The 24,545-nt window shown below is 43.9% G+C and overlaps 1 protein-coding gene across 2 annotated transcripts in view; it reads left to right on the forward strand.

The window, feature by feature from the left end:
• PTPRG (protein tyrosine phosphatase receptor type G) overlaps positions 1-24,545 on the forward strand; it is a 776,809-nt gene that overhangs the window by 595,253 nt on the left and 157,011 nt on the right. For both annotated transcript variants that reach the window (XM_082265202.1, XM_082265201.1), the window contains one exon: positions 4,524-4,656. In XM_082265202.1, the coding sequence (XP_082121328.1) occupies positions 4,524-4,656 (133 nt within the window). The remainder of the gene's footprint in view (positions 1-4,523; positions 4,657-24,545) is intronic.

The following is a 24,545-nucleotide window of genomic DNA, read 5'->3' on the forward strand; positions in this document are numbered from 1 at the left end:
GCTGCAGGACTCCTTTCCCTGCACCACAGGGAGATAGATACAGTTGGATACAGTGTGGAATGGTTAGAACCCCTTTTGTGTTTTTTTGGCTGTCTGTGTCCCTGCTGGAGAAATTCCCTTTAACTTTCTGTCTTGATGGTCACACAAGAGACAGGTAAACCTATTAAACAGTGGCACACCATAAAATAAAGCGGATTGTTTTTGACTCACACCCATTCTACTGGGCAAATATAAATTTAATGATGCCTCTGACCCCCACTGGAAAGATTTACCTTAAATCCTGTGACCAGGACAGGACTGGGACCTCATTCTGTCCTGCTGAAAGGGAAATTTCCCCACTGGGGTCACAGATGGCCATTAAACCCTTATTTAAGTTCTAGCCCTTTTCAACTCTAGCCTATTTATTGGGGATATGCATGTTTATTACTTTAGAATGCATCCCGTTTGTCCAGTGACTGCAGAGAGTATGAAGTGTGAACAGCCAAGTACTTTAATTACCAAGAAGTTTAAAAGTTGCCACATTTTATTTATATTGTAAATATAAATGCAATCACACCAGCTTTTTCAAATCCGAGTGCCTTAATCATCTGGTTTTTAGCCCTGATGAATGGGGGAGTGCTGAGCCCCTGAAACGTGTTGGCTATTGCAAAATCAAACACTTAAAAGCTCTGTACAAGCTGGTGTGATGCTCCCATCCTTTCAAAACTTCAATAAACTCCTCTGGGGGTCCACCAAGACCTCACAGTTGCTAGTGAGCAGCCTCTAGGACCGTAAACCACCCTATTGGGTTAAAATGCATCTGCATAAGGTTCAGCTCTCCTATATCACAAAGATTTAAATACAATCAGACACCAACATTGAACATTCTCTCTGGGAGGGACTGGAAAATTCCAGTGCATGTATCAAACTACAACTGGCCTGAATTTGTTGTCAAGAAGTGCATAGTCCCTGACTTCTTCACGTAAACCTGTGCAACACCGATATAGGCAGCTGAAGTTATACCCCCCCATATTTCTTATTGGGCTTGAAGACCTCTCATCACATTAAAAAGCCAATAGGTAGGTTCAGGAAGTAGAAAGGGGGGCTATGGTGATGTGCATCAAATCCTGGGATTGGCATTTAACTTCAGCTGCCTATATCTCCAAATCTTCCAATTGATCTATTGTTGCATTCACAATACATCCCTTCTATTCTTCTATACCAGTGATGGAGAACCTTGGCACCCCAGATGTTTTGGAACTACATTTCCCATGATGCTAAACTACAAATGTAGTTCCAAAACATCTGGGGTGCCAAGGTTTGCCATCACTGTTCTATACAGTACTTGTTTCATAAAAGTTGTGTGGTGTTTGCTTTTTTTCCCCCAGAAGTAAGAAACTAATCTTCAACAGCAGTAGATTAGTCTTTGGCAGGTTCTTTTCTCATGCTTCCCACTGACATGACACTTAATTGTCACTTTTTTTTTTAGTTCCTCACAGTACATTATTTCCAGATCCTGCCTTGCCCCTTTTCTGCCTCCCAAGCCTCTGGGCATTGAGACCTCCTATCCATTTAAAAGACCAATAGATGGATTCAGAAGGTAGAAGAGGGTAGGGCCATGGTGGGTTTCAAGAACGGACATTATTTTGGCTACACTCCTTAACAGGTAGCATGCGAATCCACTTGCACGTGTTCAAAGGAATCTGAAATATCAGTTTTGGGATGAGTTGCCCTTTAAGAAAGTTGTTGGAGAGCCTGTGGGCTCTGTAATGATTTTGCCATTTGTCCCGTCACATAATGTTACAATACTGTGCGGAATGACCCTTTAGCTTTACTTTCTCGGGGACTGCTGTCAGCTGATGTATTCCGATCATACAATGTTCATAACCTATATTGGGTTCCTCTTGTCATGTCCATTTTCTGCCAGTCACACTGAGCTGTGTCATGTTCCATCATATCATTACTACGCTAATTACATTTTTAGTCATGGCTAAAAGTGAGCGTTTGCCTTAGTAAAAAAATGTCAGTAACCCAATGCATCTGACTGATTAGCCCCCTGTAAGAATCATCTTTTAAAGGGCAGGGTGTAGCTGCTGATAGCTGGCCTACATTCGCAAGCAGAACAATCCTGCATTATGCTATCATTTCATTGCTTCGCCCGCTCTGCTGTTTCCTCACCAGCCTCAATCCATATAACCTCCTTATTTTTGCACCATTTGGCATTTATTTTCAGTTCTGCAGTCTTGCTGTGTGCCACCTGGTAACTTCCTGTAATGAGTGCACAGGCAATCCATAACAGGTCTATAATCGAGTTTCTCATTCAGCACTGTAAATTATCACACTGTGTAATGTCAGCTCCATGGTTTTATGAATGAGACTACTCCCTAGTTCTATTATGTTAGATCTCATGCAGTTGTGCTACTCTGTTGTGTATATTATACTGCACAGACCAGAATATATGGAGCTTGATGTATTAAAGGAAACTTGTGCTGAGAGGTATATATAGGCTGTCATTGCTTGATATATTAGCTTTGGTAGGCTGGAGCTGAGAGTTTTTACATTGCGCTGAGCCCCCCTCATTCTTTCTCTCTTTCTTTCTCTCTTTCTATCACTTCTAAACCCAACCCTCCGTGTAACTTCAATCCCTAAAACCCTATCACTTCTAAACCTAACCCTCCATGTAATCCCAATCCCTATCACTTCTAAACTCAACCCTTCATGTAATCACAATCCCTATAACACCATCACTTCCAAAGCTAACCCTCCATGTAACTTCAATCCCTATAACCCTATCACTCCTAAACCCAACCCTCCGTGAAATCCCTATCACTTCTAAACCCAACCATCCGTGTAATCCCGATCTCTATCACTTCTAAACCCAACCCTCCATGTAATCCCAATCCCTATCACTTCTAAACTCAACCCTTCATGTAATCACAATCCCTATAACACCATCACTTCCAAAGCTAACCCTCCATGTATCTTCAATCCCTATAACCCTATCACTTCTTAACCCAACCCTCCGTAAAATCCCAATCCCTATCACTTCTAAACCCAACCATCCCTGTAATCCCGATCTCTATCACTTCTAAACCCAACCCTCCATGTAATCCCTATCACTTCTAAACTCAACCCTTCATTTAATCACAATCCCTATAACACCATCACTTCCAAACCCAACCCTCCAGGTAACTCCAATCGCTATAACCCTATCACTTCTAAACCCAACCCTCCATGTAATACCAATCTCTATAACCCTATCACTTCCAAACCTAACCCTACATGTAACTCCAATTTCTATAACCCTATCACTTCCAAACACAACCATCCATGTAATACCAATCCCTATAACCCTATCACTTGTAAACCCAGCCTCCATGTAATCCCAATCCCTGTAACCTTATCACTTTTAAACCCAACCCTCCATGTAGTCCCAATCCCTGCAACCCTATCACTTCTTATACCAACCCTCCATGTAATCCCAATCCCTATAACCCTATCACTTCTAAACCCAACCCTCCATGTAATCCTAATCCCGATCGCTTTAAACCCAACCCTACATTTATTGCCAACCATAATATTCATCCTCTCAGTAACCTAACTCACCCTTATCCAAACACTAGCTGACCCTAAAACAGTAACATGATCACTAACCTTCCTTTGTAAGCCTTTTACTAATGCTAACTTTTCTTTTAACCCCAACTATAGGCTTCTAAATTTGAATCAGACGTTCTCAGCTTGCTACATGCTTGTTCTGGGTCAGTGACTTAAAACCTAGTGAACCTTAGAACTGGAAAGGGTCAGAAGGAATTCAGAAGTGGCATCCTTTTGTATCTCCCTCACTCTTTAAGTAATTCAGGCAATACTTTGCTGTGTGTAGTTCAAGCAATTCAAGCAATACGTTAGTGTGTGTAGGAGCAAGGAAGCTAAAAGGCTCAGAAACACTTCTGGTCTGCACCAACTTTCCAACATTTTCTAACAATTGTTCCCTCTTCCTAGTGGAACATGGAAAGAGCCTTTCATTGGGTGTATGCCACATACATTTATAAGAGTTGGGGAGAAGATAATAGTGGGAGCCAGTGGTGTGCAGTTCAAGAGAAAATGGGAATATCTCACTGCTTGTGCATTTCAGAAAAAAAAAAAAAAATCTGTCTTTGGCCACTCCCAAGGATTGATGGAATGGAAAAACTGAAGTCTTCCTGTTACTGACGACATCCATATGGACCTCTTCTGAAAGATTTAGAGCTTACAGCCTACCATTCATACCACAGTCATAAAAGTACCCATATTTACTAGGACTTGGTAGAAGCCAGTTAACACACCTATATGCCTTTGGAAGTTAGAATATTTTGAGAACACACACAAACATGGGAGGGAAAAAATTCCATACATGTGGTGACCCTGGTAATTATGAAACCATGACTACTGTGCTGCCGGGGCACTATTCTAGCCTCTGCTTATCTTAATATGGTTTTCTTGAAGTCAAATGATTAGATAAGAACTGCTGAGTGTTAAATTCACATGAGTATTTGTTGTTGTAACAGATGATCATAACTCGAGCATGGCGAGTCGACCTTCTTCTTCCAATAAGATGGAGTGGATTGTTCCGCTAATGGTTGTTTCTGCCTTGACCTTCTTCTGTCTGGTCCTGCTGATCGCAGTGCTGGTCTACTGGAGGTAAGTCATTTGACCTTCATAAATATTTGTACCTGAATGTTTGATTTGTTATGTAATTTAATCTGCAGAGTTTGGAGGATAGTGCCACTGTTTTTCACAATGAGAGGGAATATAAAGTGTTTCCATGATTTAACCAAGTGCACAAAAATGTTCACTGCTTATGGGTACTTTTGTATACCTGTTGAGGTCCCACTAAAGCATAAGTGTCAAAACTCCATTTCATTGCAGGCCAAATCTGTAGTGAGGTAGTCCTCAAAGGGCCTTTTGGGTCTGGGGTGTGCTATGTACAGAGTGCAGGGTTCAGCAGTGTAATTACGTACAGACTGCAGAGTTTAGGAATATGCTACAGAGTGCTGCGTTCAGGGATGCGCTCTGCGCCGCATTCAGGGATGCGCTCTGCGCCGCATTCAGGGATGCGCTATGCGCCGCATTCAGCGATGCGCAATGCGCCGCATTCAGGGATGGACTATGCGCTGCGTTCAGGGATGCGCTGCGTTCGGGGATGCGCTATGCGCAGGGTTCATGGATGCGCTATGCGCAGATTGCAGAGTTACGGTGTAGAGGGCTCTCTCACCTTGCATGGGAGATTGTTCTCTCTCTGGAGATCTGTCCCTGCAGTGAGCGCATGCAGGGATCTTTTAGATCCAGGAGCTACTGAACAAAACTGTCTTTTTTTTTTCTGTGGTTTCTGTGTTTACAAGTGGCCACAGGGAGCAGGAAACGAGGCTGAGAGCTAAAAAAGTTATTATGTGCTTGTTTATGAGAAACAAAGCCCTGATGTTGTCTCAGCGGACACAGGAGTTGTCAGATATTTCTGATGGCCTGGGAACACTTTGGAAATCTCCAGGTTAGAGCATTAGTCCTTAGGTAAACGGAAGACTAAACAGAAGCTTCCGCAACCACCACTAAAGACAGAGGGTGAAAGGCTTATTGGTTGAATGGTTTTAGAGTACAGACTCTGAGAGAAAAGATTGTACAAACTATGGGTACAAAGCTACCTAAAGGCAGGTAATGTAACAGAACAGGTTTACAACTGACTAGAGAAATGATTGCACACAGGATCTGAACGAGGTTCAGTGTGATGAATTACAGCCTAGGTTTCCTGTTATGTTGCCTCCATGATATATAAAGCCATCCTATTACTGTTATAGTTATAATAAATGTATCCTCTGCATGAGGCCCCTTTCACACATGCGTTCACATGCTGTCAGTTTTTTTAGGCGGGTCTGAACGAATGCCCCATGCATCTCTATGGGGCAGCGGATGTCAGCGGAGAAATGTCCGCTGACATCCGATCCGATCCTGTCCGTCAAAACCGGACGGATGGAAACCCTATTTTCCATCCGTCTGGCGGATTGGATGAGAACGGACTGGCGGTCTGTTCTCATCTGATCTCCCCATAGAGGACAGCTCCATCTCCGCACACAGAGCCATCTGCCTGCTCAGCGGGGGATCGGCGGATCAATCCCCTGCTGAGAAAAACGGAGTCCGCCGATGGAGCGGACAGTGTGAAAGGGGCCTTAAGGAGAAATAATACTTGCCTCCCCTTTCACATGTACTGCCGATATTGCAAAGATAATGTTGCTTGAAGACTCCACAGAATCACACTTTCCAGAGTGTTGGATTCCTGGTTCCCTTCTGCGGTCCTTGGCTGCTCCTCCCTGCTCTAACTTCACTATCAGGTGTAGTGGTGCTTTGGTGGATCAAACCATTGAGCATATCTGTGTCTAAAGTCTAAAGCCTAGTACACATGGGCCAAATAGTGGGCGGCATCGGCCGTTTCAATAGAAACTGCCCAACATTCAGACCATATTAACAGAGGCCGAAATGAAAAAGGTCTGCCGACTGGCTGCTGCTCAGCACTCCCATCCAAAATCTGAGAAGCCTGTCTGGAGTGTTTTGGCAGGATAATCACTGTACTAACATCAGATTGTTAGTACAGCGGCTCCAACCTGAGCCATCAGTTTTTTTTCGAGTGACTGTAGGTATATATACCCATTGTTGCGCCGTTAAGCCACGCCCCTGACAACCTCATTTGATGACGAAAGTGTCCTGTTTATCTCCACATGACACACTATGATTATGGAGACGAGTAGTGAGGAGGAACGTTGAATGGATTCTATTGTCACCTGTGCCTATTGTATCATTCAGCTCTTCCATAGACCTTTGTAGAGAGGGTCTGTGATACTTGGTAAGAGGCTGTGTGATTGGGTGTCGGTGGTGGTCTTCACAACATTCATGGAAGATTACATCTATGTTCTCTCCTTGGATGTGGACCTTTTTTTAGAATTGATTAGCGCTGCACTTTTTACTTTTTGGAAAAAAAACTAGTAGTGAGTGCAAGGCATAAGCCTGGCTCAGCAGTACAATGCTGTAGAGAATGGTACTGATGTCATTAAGTTGGACTTTCAAAAATACAAGGCAACTCCAATAAGATGAGTTGACACACAACAAAAATGACAGGTGCCGCTTAAGGCTCCACCAAGTCCTCTTGCATTACAAACTGCTAGGAGTGCCGACAAGGACAGAGTTTGTCCCAGCCCAAAACATCTAGTAGGGAAAATAAGTCCACAGTAAAACCCAGTAAGGTGTATGACAGCCTCAGGCGTGGCATGGTTGGAGCCCGGGCTGAGGCCATCATTCACCTTCTTACAGGGTTTTGCTGTGATGTGCATCCTCTAGGATTTTCTTTCCCTATAAGATGAGTTGACAGTCCTTTCTTTTGCAGATCTGTTTTCAGATACACTGCAATTATATTCTGAAATCAATCAGGCGGTATTTTGGGATAAATATTGGGTTAGATTTTCTATATTTAAAAGCTGGGCTTGACACCAAAGTAAACTTTTTATCAGTAACTTATTTCTATTATTTATCTGCAAGTTTCTGGCTACTACCTACATTATCTGACCTATGGACTTTCATATATTTGATGAACAGACCTACTTATCCAATAGATTCTGCTTTGAAGTTTCCTCTTTCCGATTTATCCTGGCCTTGAGGGCACGTTTCCTCAGATTTAACTGTACTATTTCCACTTTTGATGTGATATTTTTTGACTGTGTGCCAGGGTAAAGTCTAACGTGTGTCTAAAATGTTCCAACATTCAAATTTTCTGAACTAATTTAAATGTCAACTTTTCTTCTCTTCTGGAGCGGGATAAGAGCTGCGGCTATATACTCTAGCATGTCATTCTGCTCAGTCAGCCGTGATTATAGGTCTCTGTGAGAGATTTCCTGCCGCATCCACCCTGGCATTTAGTTTGTTGCCTGTTTTGAAGCAGGAGGGGATATTAGGCATGTTTGCTGCATTTTCAGTTGCTCATTTTGCTTATTCCTCCCCTCAATCTGTAGATTTACAGGGGATTGAATCTATATGGTAGACCTTTTTTTTACTTCCTCAGATATCTTATTTAACAGTCAGTTTTGGTATGTGGCATTTTCTGATGTACTTTATTTGCAAAAGTGCCTATTTTCAAAGCTACCACTTTTCACTGGAAGAGTTCGCCTTTTTGTCATTACAAATTTAAATCATTCAGTTGTATGAGGGAGAGTTGGAAAAATACGCAAAGTAGGATGAGCTCATGCAACTAGAGCAGTGGTGGTCAACTTTCGTGATATGTGCGTCCCCCAACATCACACAAAATTCAGTGAATATTCAGTGTCAGAGACAGCAGACACACAACAGGGTATAGTCAAAGGCTGTCGGCATGATACAAGAGATGGTCAGAGACTGCAGATATGGTACAGGAGATGGTCAGAGACTGCAGACAGGTTACAGGAGATGGTCAGAGAAAGCAGACATGGTACAGGAGAGGGTCAGAGAAAGCAGTCATGGTACAAGAGATGGTGAAAGACTGCAAACATGGTACAAGAGATGGTCAGAGACTGCAGAGATGGTACAAGAGATGGTCAGAGACTGCAGACGTGGTACAAGAGATGGTCAGAGACTGCAGACATGGTACAAGAGATGGCCAGAGACTGCAGACATGGTACAAGAGATGGCCAGAGACTGCAGACATGGTACAAGAGATGGTCAGAGACTGCAGACATGGTACAAGAGATGGTCAGAGACTGCAGACATGGTACAAGAGATGGTCAAAGACTGTAGACATGGTACAAGAGATGGTCAGAGACTGCAGACATGGTACAAGAGATGGTCAGAGACTGCAGAGATGGTACAAGAGATGGTCAGAGCCTGCAGAGATGGTACAAGAGATGGTCAGAGCCTGCAGACATGGTACAAGAGATGGTCAGAGACTGCAGAGATGGTACAAGAGATGGTCAGAGACTGCAGACGTGGTACAAGAGATGGTCAGAGACTGCAGACGTGGTACAAGAGATGGTCAGAGACTGCAGACATGGTACAAGAGATGGTCAGAGACTGCAGACATGGTACAAGAGATGGTCAGAGACTGCAGACATGGTACAAGAGATGGTCAGAGACTGCGGACATGGTACAAGAGATGGTCAGAGACTGCGGACATGGTACAAGAGATGGCCAGAGACTGCAGAGATGGTACAAGAGATGGTCAGAGACTGCAGACATGGTACAAGAGATGGTCAGAGACTGCAGACATGGTACAAGAGATAGTCAATGACTGCAGAGATGGTACAAGAGATGGTCAGAGACTGCAGAGATGGTACAAGAGATGGTTAGAGCCTGCAGAGATGGTACAAGAGATGGTCAGAGCCTGCAGACATGGTACAAGAGATGGTCAGAGCCTGCAGACATGGTACAAGAGATGGTCAGAGCCTGCAGACATGGTACAAGAGGTGGCCAGAGACTGCAGACATGATACAGGAGATAGTCAGAGACTGACCATGTCCTTTAATTATGTCCTCAGTCTTTGACCACCTCTTGTACCATGTCTGCAGTCTCCTTTCTCAGCTAAACACACACTCCTGCCTGCATGCCTGAGCTAGGGGTAGATGAATTCCATGAAGTAAATGCTATATGAATCATCTGCCCTTACTCAAGATGACCAAGGCTAGAAATGCTATGGGGGAGTTTTTCAAAGTGATTTCTCAAGAAAATAAAGCATGCAGACATGGATAGATGGGGCAGTTTGCTTTGAATATTAAAAATGAATTAAAGTGTTACTAAACCCAGGACTCTGCATTCACTATATCTGGTCTCCCACAATACACAGAACGTGGAAATGCAGCATGTAGCAGTCTTTTGACTTCTATCAGTGTCTGGTTAAAGCTTGTAGGAGGAGTTTTCATTCTCCTCTGGCTGTCCTATGAGGCTGCAGGACCCCTGACTTCCTGTCTGGATAGTGCTGATTGGCCCTGTGCCAATCACATGCACCCTCCCAAGAAAAAAAAAAACTCTCTAGCAATACACACCAAACTGAACAGGCTCTGTTTTATCAGCAGATGGGTTGGGGACTGTGGAAGAAGGGGAACCCCCACTTCCCCTTCTTAACAACCCCTTCTGCTACTTAACTGACCAGATCAATATCCCAGGAATGTACCTGACCTGAAGCTACACTCTGATTAGAAAGTATTCCTTTAATTTTTTTCAGAAGTGTATAAATAGTCACATAGCTGTATATCAATAGTCCAGCTTCTACATTGTTCATTTGTGCCCGTTTAGCTATCCAAGAAGTGAAGTGATGATTTTAGCCAATGAAGTGTATGTCGGGGAAAAGAGTACAGAAAAATATCGGCCAATCGGCCAGAAATGCACTCAGCTGTTAAGGCTTCATTCAGATTGGCGATAAACTGGATGCGTGCACAGAATGTGTAAGAACAGCCATTGCAAGCAGCGGTATGTAAACACCGTTTACATATGTGGGCAGGACTTCCGTATGCGTTCGCTTCTGCGCGTGAGCTAACGGGGACAGGGCGCTTGAATTTTTTTTTTTTTGTTTCCTATTTATTTTATTGACGCTTTTTCTTGTTTATAGCTCAAAAAAAAAAATCGCAGAGATGATCAAATACCACCAAAAGAAAGCTTCTATTTGTGGGAAAAACGGCAGCGGGGAAAACAATCCGGTCCAGGATCCTCAGAGACAGGAAGTCGAGTGAGGGCAAGATGGCGCTCACTCGACTCTATGGTCTTGGAGGACCAGAGCGACGTCAAACATCGTTGCCTAGAAACCGGTTTAAAGGGCCGATTTTTTTCAACGTTTTTTCTTTCTTCTTTTTTAGTGTAGATGTGAGGTGTGAGGTCTTTTTGACCCCAGATCTCACAATAAAGAGGACCTGTCATGCCTATTTCTATTACAAGGGATGTTTACATTCCTTGTAATAGGAATAAAAATGATCAAAAATAATAATTCTGGAAAAAACAATATTTTTCACTTTGTGCTATAGAACATTCCCAAAAGAAAAAAAAAAAATTAAAAATCAAATGTTTTCATCATTTTACGCCAATTTGTATTTTGCTACATATTTTTGGTTAAAAAAAAATCCCAATAAGCGTATTTTGATTGGTTTGCTCTAAAAGTTTTCGCGTCTACAAGCTAGGGAAAAGATTTGTCATTTTTATTTTTTTTTACTATTAATGGCGGCGATCAGCGTTTTTTAGTGGGACTGTGACAGATTGGACCCCTAACTGATATTTTTGACACTTTTGGGGGGACCAGTGACATTACTACAGTAATCAGTGCTAAAAATATGCACTGTTACTGTACTAATGACACTGGCAGGGAAGGGGTTAACCCAGGGGCGATCAAAGGGTTAAATGTATGCCTAGGGGGTGTTTTCTAACTGTGGGGTGGGGAGTGGGCTTATGGAATCCACACAGGGACATGTGTTCCTAAATAGGAGGAACACAGGAGCCCTGTGATGATTGCTGAGAGAACAATGGCCTGCTGTGTTTATAATAGAAGACCGCCGTTCTCTCTCCACGGGGAGCGATCGCAGGTGCCCGGCTGCTGACGTGGCTGCCGGCCCTGTGGATCATCTTCCCAACTTGCGAATGGGCACGTGCCCCCCTTCCCAATGATCGCTCCTGTGAAGTGCCGTATAGGTACGGCGATTTGTGGGAACCTGCCGTCATATATCTGTGGTGGCTGGTCAACAAGTGGTTAAAAACTGACCACACTAGAGATTAGAGCACATCGTGATCAGTACTCAGCCTGCTCTCCCCCAATGATCAAACTTGTCCTGACAACCCCCCCCCCCCCCATGGTCTCTCCAGTGAAGCGCCGTACGGCGATTCATGGGAACCTGCTGCCGTATATCTGTGGTGGCTGGTCGGCAAGTGGTTAAAAACTGACCACACTAGACATCAGAGCACACCATGATCAGTACTCAGCCTGCTCTCCTCCAATGATCGCACAGCCATTCACTGGGTAGACTAGTGTGCTGCTGTTTCTCCTCTCCAGCTCTCTGAGCTCTTTATGCAGCTGAGAAGAAAGTATGTGATCACATAAAAAAAGGGGGGGGGGAGTATTTGAGGTTTTTTTTTTTTATATCTATACACAAATGTTTTGTCTTTCTTTTCTATTTTAAACTGAATAGGTTGTTTTTACAAGGGGAGGGTTTACATTTACTTTAAGACTACATTGTTGGGTTAAAGATGGAAGCAGCTAGTGCGTGTGTGCGCGTCTGCCGCCATCCCTTCCCGATTCCAATAAATCAAGGTGTTTATGCAGTGCTAATGTGTTTACATCCAGAAAGGATATTTAGAGAAACACAGCTGCAGCTGTTAAGATAGGAGGAGGAGGAGAGGCGGCGAGCGTTTTTCTGTGCGCCACCGTCTGTACGAAATCACAAATTCATCAGACCTGGCACTCCGAGCTTAGAAATCACACAGCTCCTACAAATCCGCGCTCTGAGCCGGTCAGTGGCTGTTCAATTTCCTTCTGCAGTTTGTGCTGTGAAATATGAGCGGAGAGATACGGGCGGAAGTCTGATTTAGCTCTTGCCTTGAAATTGAATGGCGCTATGAAATCGCATCCTTAATGCTTTTTTAAGTGCAAACGATTGCAGTCAGGTAATGAGATAAGAGGCTGCTTCCAGGTAACTGAGTGTTTGTCATTGCCAGAGCTGGGCTGGTTTACACAATAGTCACCTGGCGCTCTGTGCGTCCCCCTGCATAACCGGATCATTATCTGTGAATTTGTTTAAAGGGTAACTCCACTTTCGTGGGGAAAAAAAATAGTGAAAAAAAACAATGTAGCGTATACAATTGTGACACAAATCATATTGTAATTGAATGTTATTAAAAATTCTTTCCTTTTCAATCTGCAGCCGCTGTGATTTTCAGAAAATGCAATTCAATATGGCTACCTGGAGGTGTTCTGTACACAGAATGTATACTGACCACACCCCAGAAACATAATTTCCTGCTTGTGTGATTGGCTCCCCAATTTTCCCAGAAGTCTGCCTAAGATACAAGTCAGATTTCTGGCATCCCCTGCAACAAAAATTTCATTTTTGGTGAGATACTCCCAATAGGAACACGTCTAAAGGGATGCAGGCCCAGCAGATTTCCTCATTAGAGTCCTGCAGCTGCCACAGCTGATAGATAAATATAAAATAACTCCCATTTGACTCACTCAGCACAGAGGAACAAACAATGATTTATTCAGAATAACAAAAGGTAAGAATCTGCAACAAAGTTTGTTAAAATCCTTGTAATGTACAGAGATCACCCAGAGGGGAATGTTTTTTTCTCAACAAAAGTGGAGTTACGCTTTAACTTATTATTATTATAGCATTGACATATTCACTCAACACTATGGGGTTGATTTACTAAAACTGGAGAATGCAACATCTGGTGCAGCTCTTCTTAGGAACCAATCAGCTTTCAGGTTTTATTGTCAAAGCTTAAAGGAGTTGTAAAGTCTCAAGGGTTTTCATTCATTAAGGTGAAAAACCTTCTTGGTTGCAGCTGTCCCCCAGACCTCCTGTTATTCTTATCTGAACCCGAACGTTCCAGCGACAAGCACAAGCCCAGCGACTCCAGCTGCTGTCTCGGATACTCATTGGATAGATTTATAGCAGCAGGAACCATTGGCTCCTGCTGCTTTCAATCAAATCAAGTGACATGGGGGCGGGGCCGAGTCCTGCTGTCTGTGTCAATAGACGCAGCAGCGGGACTCGTGAGTGAGCCCGCACGGGTGCCCCCATGGAAAGCGGCTCTCTGTGGGGGGCACCCAATGAAGAGGAGGAGCCAAGAGCACAGCCGGTGCACCCAAGAAAAGGAGGATCGGGGCTGCAACGGGACTCGTGAGCGCACCCACATGGGTGCCCCCATTGAAGAAGGCGTGGGGGCACCCGATGAAGAGGAGGAGCCAGAAGCACAGCCGGTGCACCCAAGAAAAGCAGAATCGGGCTGCAACGGGACTCAAAAGCGCACCTGCACGGGTGCCCCCATGGAAAGCGGCTCTCTGTGGGGGGCACCCAATGAAGAGGAGGAGCTAGGAGCACAACCGTTGCACCCAAGAAAAGGAGGATCGGGGGTTGCAGTGGGACTCGTAAGCGCATGGGTGACCCCATGGAATAAGGCTCTCTGTCTGGGCTCCCGATGAAGAAGAGCAGCCAGAAGCACAGCCAGTGCACCCAAGAAAAGAAGGATCGGGCTGAAACTGGACTCATGAGCCCACCTGCACCGGTGCCCCCATTGCAGGCAGCTCTCTGTGGGGGGCACCCAATGAAGAGGAGGAGCTAGGAGCACAGCTGGTGCACCCAAGAAAAGGAGGATCGGGGCTGCAGTGGGACTCGTAAGCGCATGGGTGACCCCATGGAAAGAGGCTCTCTGTGGGGGCTCCTGATGAAGAGGAGGAGCCAGGAGCACAGCCGGTGCACCCCAGAAAAGGAGGTTTGGGGCTGCAACGGGACTCGTGAGCGCACCCGCACGGGTGCCCCCATGGAAAGCGTCTTTGTGGGGACACCCCGATGAAGAGGAGGAGCCAGGAGTGCCGCTGGTGCACCCTAGAAAAGGAGGATTGGGGCTGCTCTGTGCAAAAACCCTTGCACAGAGCAGGTAAGTATAACATGTTTGTTATTAAAAAAAAAAAAAAAAAAACAAACCTTTACAATCACTTTAATTGAACAAGCTGAAGTTAGAAGCTGATTGGCTAACATGCAGAGCTGCACCAAATTTTGCACTCTCCAGTTTTAGTAAATCAACTACTATGTAAACGATGCACATTGTTCTGCTTTATAGAGAATTTTGAGAGCTAGGTCTCATTCACTTGGGCGTAACATGCGAGGGCTGTGTTTGCCTGCATGGAGGTGCACAGGTGTTCCATCAATCCTTCTGTAGGCAGTCCTATTCATGTCACTTGGGACGCAGCCCCTGCTCTCAGTTTGGAAGCCGTACAGGTATGTGGCCCCGAATGCACACTGTCAGCAGGAAATATTGTCTGGTTGATTTTTTTTTTTTTTTGTTTATTTTTTTTAAATACAGCGTTTCCCTGAAAAGAAGACTGGCTCTTATATAAATTTTGGCAACGAAAGACACAGTGGGGCTTATTTTTGGGTTAGATCTTACCATGTAGTGTGCTGTCTTCTCTCTCCCTCCCTGCCTGTCTGGAATCCCCAGTGTGAACCGAGCAAAAGTGTTTGTAAAATCCTAGAATCCACTCTATTCTAGTATTAGATCATGCTCAATGTGTGTGTTCCTGGATTATAATTGTGCCAAATACCTTTGTTACAGCGCCACTCTGCGCTTACGTGACCCGCCTGGAGCTCTCTTCTATGCTCTGAGCACTGCAGAGGGAGGGGCTGAGATCCCCCAGCTGACAGCTGGGAGAAGAGAAGAACAGCGAGAGGTCAGCTGAGCGCCGAGCGTATTTGGTTGCTATAATATTACAGAAACCCACACATTGGACTTTATATAAAACAGTAATAGGGTGGATTCTAGGATTTTACAAACTATTTCTTTAAACTAGGGCTTGTTTTTGGGGTAGGGCTTATATTGCAGCCCTCCCCGAAAATCACAGTAGGTCCTATTTTCAGGGTAGGTCTAATATTTTCAGGGAAACACGGTAGTCGCAAACATATTTACCCTACAGTGTATCTAAAGCCCAAACTTCTTTTTTTTTTTTTTTTATATATATACATAGAACAAGAGAAGAGTTGAACCCTATCAGGCTTTTATTGCTGTCTGTGCTGGAAAAAGTCAACCACTATTACTAGGACAAATAGAGATAGGAAATGTAAATGAAGTTACCAGAACAGGAATAGAGGGGAAATCTTTGAAAGGGGAACCCCATAGCAAACACAGCTGACCCTATCCTACTTTGTCCAGAACTAACAAAAAAAAAGTATTCCCCTTCCCACCGCCTCCCTGCCCTTAAAGGCTCCATTCACACCTAGGCATTCGGGATTGCCAGCAGAATTGCCACGATTCTGCCTACAATTCCAGAATTGCAGCAAAACACAGAGCGCGCTTGCTTTGTGCGATAAATCACGGTACAATTGTGGCAAAAATCGTGACCCCAAACGCTCCTGGCTCTGGGCCAAGATTTGGTAAATGAGCTTCTTTCAACGTTATTGGAGCAGAGGGAGGCTCATTCAAATGAATGGTGCCACTCAAAAAACGCACAAGTAAAACACAAAGAAGCTAAAGAAAACGATCAGCTGGCGCTGCAGATCGCTCAGGTGTGAATGGAATCTTAATGGATCTAAATGCCGGGAGGTGGAGTTGGGCATTCTGATCATGTGACCGCTGTGATTGTCAGTCACATGATTGGAAGGCTTCTAATCACAAGTATGCATCAGGAGCTTTCCGGTACTCGGTTGTTGCTGTTCGGGAGCGCGCTCTCAGCACAGTAAATTAGACGCATATATGTGGCCGTTCGGCATTAAAACCCACCCACTGAGAGACCCCATATATGCACCAGGTCGGCAGGAACTGGTTATTTATACTTGGAGGAGCTTAATTCAAAAAGTCAGGATTTGTGTGGAGCATGCCCACAAATAAAGTGATTCTAAAGGCAACATTGTTGTTTTTAACTGCTTTCGAACTGCCTCGCCGCTGTTTTACTGCGGCAAGGCGGCCCTCCTGCGCGAACTGACGTAGCTCTACGTCGGTCGGACGCCTGCAGCTAGGGGGCGAGCGCATGCCGCTGGCAGCGCGCTACCGCCCCCACTCGGCAGCAGAGACTCCGATGCACTGGGCAGGCGGCTCAGATTGCTGCCTGGCACCCGTGATCGCTCCCCGCTGAGAGAGAATGGTCAGCTGTTGTAAACACAGCTGACCCTTCTTCTCTCTGAAATGATCACAGAGCTGTGATCCTTCTATATAGGATCACAGGTCTCTCTGATCATTTCACAAGCCCAACCCCCATACAGTTAGAAACACGCTCCTAGGTACACATTTAACCCTTTGATCACTTACTGTGTTAACCCCTTCCCTGCCAGTGTCATTATTACAGTAAAAGTGCATATTGTTAGCACTGATTACTGTAGTAATGTCACTGGTCCCCCCAAAAGTGTCAAAAATGTCAGTTAGGGGTCCAATCTGTCCGCCGCAATGTCGCAGTCCCGCTAACAATTGCAGATCACCGCCATTACTAGTAAAAAAAAAGCAATAAAAATGACCTAAATCTTTCCCGTAGTTAGTAGATGTGATAACTTTTGCGCAAACCAAAATATGCTTATCGCATTTTTTTTTTTTTACCAAAGATATGTAGCAGAAAACAATTTGGCCTTAAATGTTAAATTTTGATTTTTAAATTTTTTTTCTGGAATGTTGTATAGCAGAAAGTGAAAAATATTGTTTTTTTTCCAGAATTGTCGCTATTTTTTTGTTTACAGCGTAGAAAATAAAAATCGCAGAGGTGATCAAATACCACCAAAAGAAAGCTTTATTTGTGGGAAAATAAGGACATCGATTTTATTTGGGTACAGCGACCGCGCAATTATCCGTTAAAGTAACGCAGTGCCGAATCACAAAATATGGCCTGGTCATTAAGGGGGAAAACCTTCCGGTCCAGAAGTGGTTAAAACTTACATAACAAACATACCTGTCATAGTTACCTGCTCTGTGGAATAGTTTTGCACAGAACAGCCCTGATTCTCCTCTTCTCGGGTCTCCCGCCAGCACTCCCACCTGCCAAGTGCCCCCCATAGCAAGCTATTTGCTCAGGAGATAATCGTGCATGCTTGCTGCTGTGTGTGTCCATTGACACTCAGAGCGTGGTTTGGCCCCACCTCCTCTCTCTCCCCATTGGCTGTGATTGACAGCAGCAGGAGCCATTGGCTGTCTCTCTGTCCAATGAGGAGCGAGAGAGAGAGACGCTGCAGTTGTGCACATTCCTGGATTGAGATTGGCCTCCGGTAAGTATTTAAAAGAGGTTGGGGGGGGGGGGGGGGAGCCGCATGCAGAAGGATTTTTAACTTATGGCTTCCACAAAAGTGAAAAATCTGCAATTCCGAGTAAAAAATAAATAAATAAATTGTTAAATGGTTCAGTAAGTGAAAACACACCATAGTTTTCCATAAATAGAACCATTCCATTGACTCCTGGGACACATCTGCTTCACAAATAAATCTCCATGAATTATTCCTGCTACACTAACTCCATACACTGAGTACACAAGCCTTCAGCGACAGGCATATGGCACAATTTACATGTTTAACAACACAAATACTTGCTAGTATAGGTGGTAACATTGTGTAGGAGGTATCAAACATTTTAATTAGGAGCAGAGAGGCTCGGGATGATGGAAATTGTAATTTCAGTTCCATGGAAATAGATTCTTTTTAGCATTTTAAAGGTAACTTCAGGATAAGAAAATCTTGTGTAAATACAAGAGTCATGTGTATTCCTACTTTGAACCTCAGGGTTCTCCTAGTAATTCTTCCAGATCTGCGCAGTAATAGAGTAAAACTTTTCCTCTGTGTAGGAGCTTCCTGTAATAAAGACCGGTCACTGCTGCTCTCTCTCCTTGTGCGGGGGACTGGTCTTGTCTCCGCCCCCTCCTGTCATTTTCTGTAAGCAGCCTGCAGTCGTTGGACCTGCTGGCTCCTCCCTCAGCTCTGCGCTCTGCACAGGCTGTGTACAGCCCAGTGATGTCACAATTACTTTTGACAAGGTGGCGATTGGATTTGTAAATGCATTTGAGGCACACAACGTGTATTTATATTCAAGGAATATATTTAATGACATTTGTTGTGCCTGGAGTTTAGCTTTAGCTATATGTAATAGTAATGTACCTGAGCAACGCAGTGTTTTGCACAGTATAACTTTTGCAATGTGAGGCTTAAAAGTCTAAGCGCAATTTTTATTTTCTGAACCACTTGAGTACCAGTCTGTATATATACCCCTTCATTACCAGGCTATTTTTGCTTGCTTTGTACTTAAAGTAATTTTAAACCATTTTTTCTTTTGGTAGTATTTAATAAACCTTGTGTTTTGTTTTTCATTATATAAATGAAAAAAGACCTAACATTTTGGGGGGAAAAAAACGTTCCCTTAGGGCTCTTTCACACTGTCCGCCTCCGTAGGCAGATCCGTGCTGCTCAGCGGGGACAGATCCGCCGATCCCCGCTGAGCCGGCGGATGACAGCTCCGTCTCCACTTGCAGTGCGGAGAGGGAGGTGTCACAGCTCCCGCTGCTCTCTATGGGGGATCGGATGAGAGCGGACCGCCTGTCCGCTCTCATCCGATCCAGTCCCTGAACGGATGGAAAAATAGGGTTTCCATCCATCCAGATTTCACGGACAGGATTGGATACGGATGGCAGCGGGTGTCAGAGGACACGTCTCCGCTAACATCCGCTGCCCCATAGAGCTGCATGGAGGATCCGATCAGATCCGCCTAAAAAACTGACAGGCGGATCTGATCAGATTGCCCGTGTGAAAGAGCCCTTACTTTCTGTTGTAAACCGTATTTAAAAAAAAAAAAGTGGGACAGTACATATGCCCCCAAAGTTTCTCCTTTTTGACCAATTTTTTTCTTTTTAAAGTATTATGCTGGTATTGAGGGGGACAAAACAAATAGCTGGTAATGGTGCAATAAATAGAGCAGCGTCATTGATGTACCGGGCATACACAGAGGAAGGAGGAGGTGAAAGGGTTAATGTGCAGGTCACATACAGTGGGAAGATGCAGATGAAGGGGCTAATGTGCAGGGTAAGGGAGGTGAAGGCATTATTATTACGCAACCACTACAGGGACAGGATGGGAATGAGATGGTACAGAGAGGGGGGAATTCCTAGAAAAAGATCCCTCATTAATATGAACAAAAAAAATTAAATCTGCTGCTGCCTACCCTTCATTGGTTAAATCTTTATTCATAAGATAATTCTTTGTGAGAGGCAGGGGAGGGCTCTCAAATGTAAACAGTAGTACTGTTTACATTTGTGATCACTGTGATTGGCTATTACAGCAGTTATAAGACACAGAGCCACTCTGATTGACTCTGTGCATTTTGCCTAAAATCTAGGAAAAATAGGCTTTGTGTGCGCACTGTTTAACCATGTGTCCCAGATAGGCATACCCCTACATTCCATGGTTTAAAGTCCCGTACACACGTAGCGATCGTCGGCCGAACGATCGGCCGTCTTTTGTCCAGGGCTGTCCTGTCGATTGTAAACTGCAAAAGACTGCACACACATTTTGTCGGCCAACAACAGCCGACTGCAGAAGTGATGTCATGTGATGGTTAACTTTCCCTGTGTTTTTTCTTTTCTGAGCATGCCCAGTCTTGCAAATCTGCTGATTTTCGGCCGAATTCTGTACTGACTGGCGAACAATCGGCCGTTCTAGTGACGGCCAAAAAAAATTTAAAGTCTGCACGCCAGATTCTGTTCGGCCGAAAATGCGCTGTCGGCTGTCGTAAGCATCATACTAACAAGCCTACGATCGGTCGGCGGCCGAATATTTACGGCCGACAAATGGTACGTGTGTACGGGGCTTTTGTAGTTCTACTAGGGTCATGGCTGCAGCTTTGGTCATGACCCTGGTATGTTTTTTTTTTTTTTCAACAGTTGATGCTGAATAATGTGAAAGCCGCTGGATTGCATTTACATGTGGAGAAAGGTGGTGTCCACCTTGCCTTCCACCACTGCTTTCCCAGACTTTCCTGTTCCACCGGGGCTCCTGGGACAGAAGCCAGCAGTTCTGCCGACTGACCATAGAGATGAGGAAGGAACAGACGTTCCCCGATCATCTCTATGGTCTATGAAACTGGAACCGATACGCATGATGTCACTTCCAGTTTTGGCTTGTTGTTTACGAGCCATTACTGGCTTTTGAAAGCATCTGATCAAACCAATCTCTGTTTGATCAGATGCTCTTGAGGGCAGAGGAGAGACCTAGGGTCAAATAGATTGTTGTTCATCCCTTTTGATAGCAAACAAAAAAAATTAGACCATGTAGAAAAAATGTATTTAAATAATAAAAATTAAAGTGCCCCACTTCCTCATGCTCACGCGTAAATGTGAACATACACATCGGTCCCGCACACATATGTTAACAGTGATCTCACCTCACGTGAGGTATCGCTGCAAACGGAGATTTTTAGGTACCATATTGTGGTTTATTGCCATTACACGGGTGTGTGCAATTATAATGCGTGACATGTTAGCTATCTATTTACTCGGCGTAACATCATATTTTACCAAACAATAGGGTATTATATTGTGTTTGTGTGCATGAAGGTTCATTAACATTTGCAAAACGGCTGTGCAAATATCGTGTGACGTTAAAAATTGCAACTAACACAGCCTTTGTTTTCATAAATGTATATTATTTGGGGTTTCTAAGTAATTATCTAGTAAAAAAAAGAAGCGTCAGACTAGGCTTGGGAGACAATTGGTTTAAAATGGAACACCAGAACAACATGGCCACCATATTATCGTTTTAAAAAGATATGGTATTAGTAGGGTAGTTAAACTTCTGAGCTTTTACTTTGGTTCATGACCCCACTGGGGAAGATTTTCTCTCGCTTCCTGTCTATGTGACCCTGTAAGTAATGGGGCTGCTGTTCTTAGCAGGGCAGTAGAGAAGAGACTGCAAAAAAAAATGAAAGTTCTAACCTTCCCTTGCTCTAATAAATGTGTTTTTGTCCCTTTACGTGAGATTCCCCTAATTTTGTTTATGCAGTTTGTTTTTTTTTTTGCTTTTATGCACAAATTCAATTCCTGCTCACAACTTATTTCCCACGTTTTCTTGTCTTTGAAATTGTCCTTCGTTAGTGTCTTTGTCACTTGTAATTACTTGCCGCCTCGGTCCCGAGCTATATAAGCTGTCAGCCTTAACTCGTTCTTTGCTCCTCGTAGCCTGGCCGTACAAAAAGCATTTTCAAAGTGCGCCTGATAATATCTCCTATACCTGCTAATTGATGGGCTGCTGAGGAGAAAAACATCTACATCAAACCCAGAAAGGAAAAAAAACGTCCAATTTCATAAGCGGGTCGAGAGACGGCATTACATATACAATTAAATTTCCCGTCTCTGCGGTGACCTCTATTAAAGCAGCGCAGGCTTTAGTGACCCCACCGAGGCTTTGGAACATAAATTGCGTATGCACCTTGGCTTGCCGTCGTCATTCATTACAGTCTGAATAGCTGTGGTGTTAAAATTCCAGTGCCAGGAGTGATTCTGCTGTCTGTTAATCTTAAAAAAAACTCTTGTTATCTCATCAGTATATTTATGGACAGTGCCTATCTTATACTGGCTGTGCACCAAAATAATAGATTTCCCTATCCATACTAAACAGCACAGATGAAGGGATAGTCTCCGGCTATTGTATTTTAACAGCTGACACCCAGGGCTGATGATACTTGAACAGTGTCTGAAGCTGGCTGCAGTCACAGTTCGGCCAACTTTTTCGCCCACCTCTTTCGATGTCTCATTTGAACTTACCCAAGCCAGGTGGCGTTGGCAGTGCCACCCATGACTCAAAGTTCACAGGAAAAGGCTAAAACTGAGAGCCATGTATGGCCAGCTTTAAGGCTTTTGTGAATGGGTTTTTTGGTCACTTCAAGCAGCTTTTGCATTCCCATACAATTCAACGGGAATGTGAAACCTGCTTCAAACTGAATTCCTAGTATGGTTATTTTTATATAGTTTCATAGGTCCAACTTGACAAAGGGGCAGAGTTGTATAAAGTACTCGAAACCCATACTTGAGTAAAAGTACAAGTGCTCGATCAAAAAGTGACTTGAGTAGAAGTACTAAAGTATTCAAAATTTTTTGTACTTAAGTATTGCAAGTAGTTTTTTAAAACATTTTGCTACTCATTACTGAAAGTAAAAGTACCAGTAGTTTTGAAAAAAAATTGCTACTAAACTACTGAAAGTAAAAGTACAAGTACTGTGTTATGTAGTTATTAAAGAAAGAAGTCAAAAGTTTGAACATCATATTGTTTTTTATTATTTCAAATGCAGCTTTTATTTATACATACAGTAGCATTTATTTTCGTATGCGCTGATAATACACATGTTTTGAGCTTCATGAAACCTGCCATCTACTGTTCTGGCAGTGGTAATTTTTATAATTGTAACGAGTAACTAAGCAGCACAAAAAAAAAATATCGGAGTAGAAGTATTGAAATCATTGAAAAAATGTAGTGAAGTAAAAGTGGAAGTAGGAGAAAAAAATTCTACTCTAGGAAAGTACAGATACCGCCTTTCGGTACTTAAGTACAGTAGTGAAGTAGTTCTACTTAGTTACTATACATCTCTGCAAAGGGGCCACACTCCAAAACCCACAATCGTGCCCATTTATATCACATGACATCATCACAGCCATCTTCTGGCTGTCCACAGTGGTTCTCATCCATGTGCTATACACAGACAGTCTGCTGCTTCTTTTGGCTATTAATGGTGTTTCCTTGGGTAAAGTGGTTGTAAAGGCAGAAGCTTTTTTTATTTTAATGCATTCTATACATTAAGATAAAAAGCCTTCTGTGTGCAGCAGCCTCCCCATCACCCCCTAAGTGTTGGTTCACACTATTCCGACCCGAAGTCACCCGGACTTCAGGCGACTAATGAAGTCGCCCGTGCGGCGCGACCTCGGCGCGGCTTGCAACGACTTCACATAATGGAAGTCAATGCATGTCGCTCCGACTTTGCAAAAAAAAAGGTGCAGGAACCTTTTTCTAAGTCGGAGCGACTTGAGTCGCTCTGATTAGAACGGTTCCATTGCACAGCATGGACTGCTACTTGTCAGACGACCAAGTCGCCTGACAAGTCGGATCAGTGTGAACCGGCACTACTACTTATCTGAGCCCTAACTAGATCAAGCAATGTTACAGCAGTGTCTCAGCGGCCCAAGAATCCCCTCCTCATTGGCTGAGATAGCAGCACGGCGCCATTGGCTCCCGCTGCTGCCAAAGTCAGTCAGCCAATGAGAAAAGGGGTGAGCCGCAGCTGTCTGAATGGACACACGGAACTGTGACTCAGCTCAGGTGCCCTCCTAGCAGACTGCTTTCTGTGGGGGCACCCAACAGGATGGAGGGGCCAGGAGCATCAAAGAGGGACACGAGAAGAAGAGCATCCAGGCTGCTCTGTGCAAAACCATTTCACAGAGCAGGTAAGTATGACAAGTTTGTTATTTTTAACTAACTAAAAAAAAAAAAAAAAAAAAAAAGACTTTACAATCACTTTACCTTCCTGGTTCCAACCACCATACATCACATCCACCCGGAGGGGCTTGCTCTCCGTTGACCACCTGTAAGTTTGCCACCTGCTCGAGACTTATTCATATGCGTTTTAATGTGTTGTAAATGTGAATGCATATTTTTTTTTCATTTGATACAGAAAAATATGTTTTAATATATGCTACACTTGGGTAGGGGCGCTTTTCTCTCCTTTTGTTTTTACGTGGTTTGCTGATGGGAGCCTTCCAGGATCCTGCTTTGAAGAGAGACTGCTGATATGCCATAATGTCAACTTCATGCCACAGTGATTTTTATATGGATTTTTCTCCAGGACTGAGGCTGGCCATACACGGTATGAATCTGGGCTGGTTCAGC

The sequence above is a fragment of the Pelophylax lessonae genome (genome assembly GCF_965119305.1).
Source record: "Pelophylax lessonae genome assembly, chromosome: 8".
Lineage (NCBI taxonomy): Eukaryota > Metazoa > Chordata > Amphibia > Anura > Ranidae > Pelophylax > Pelophylax lessonae.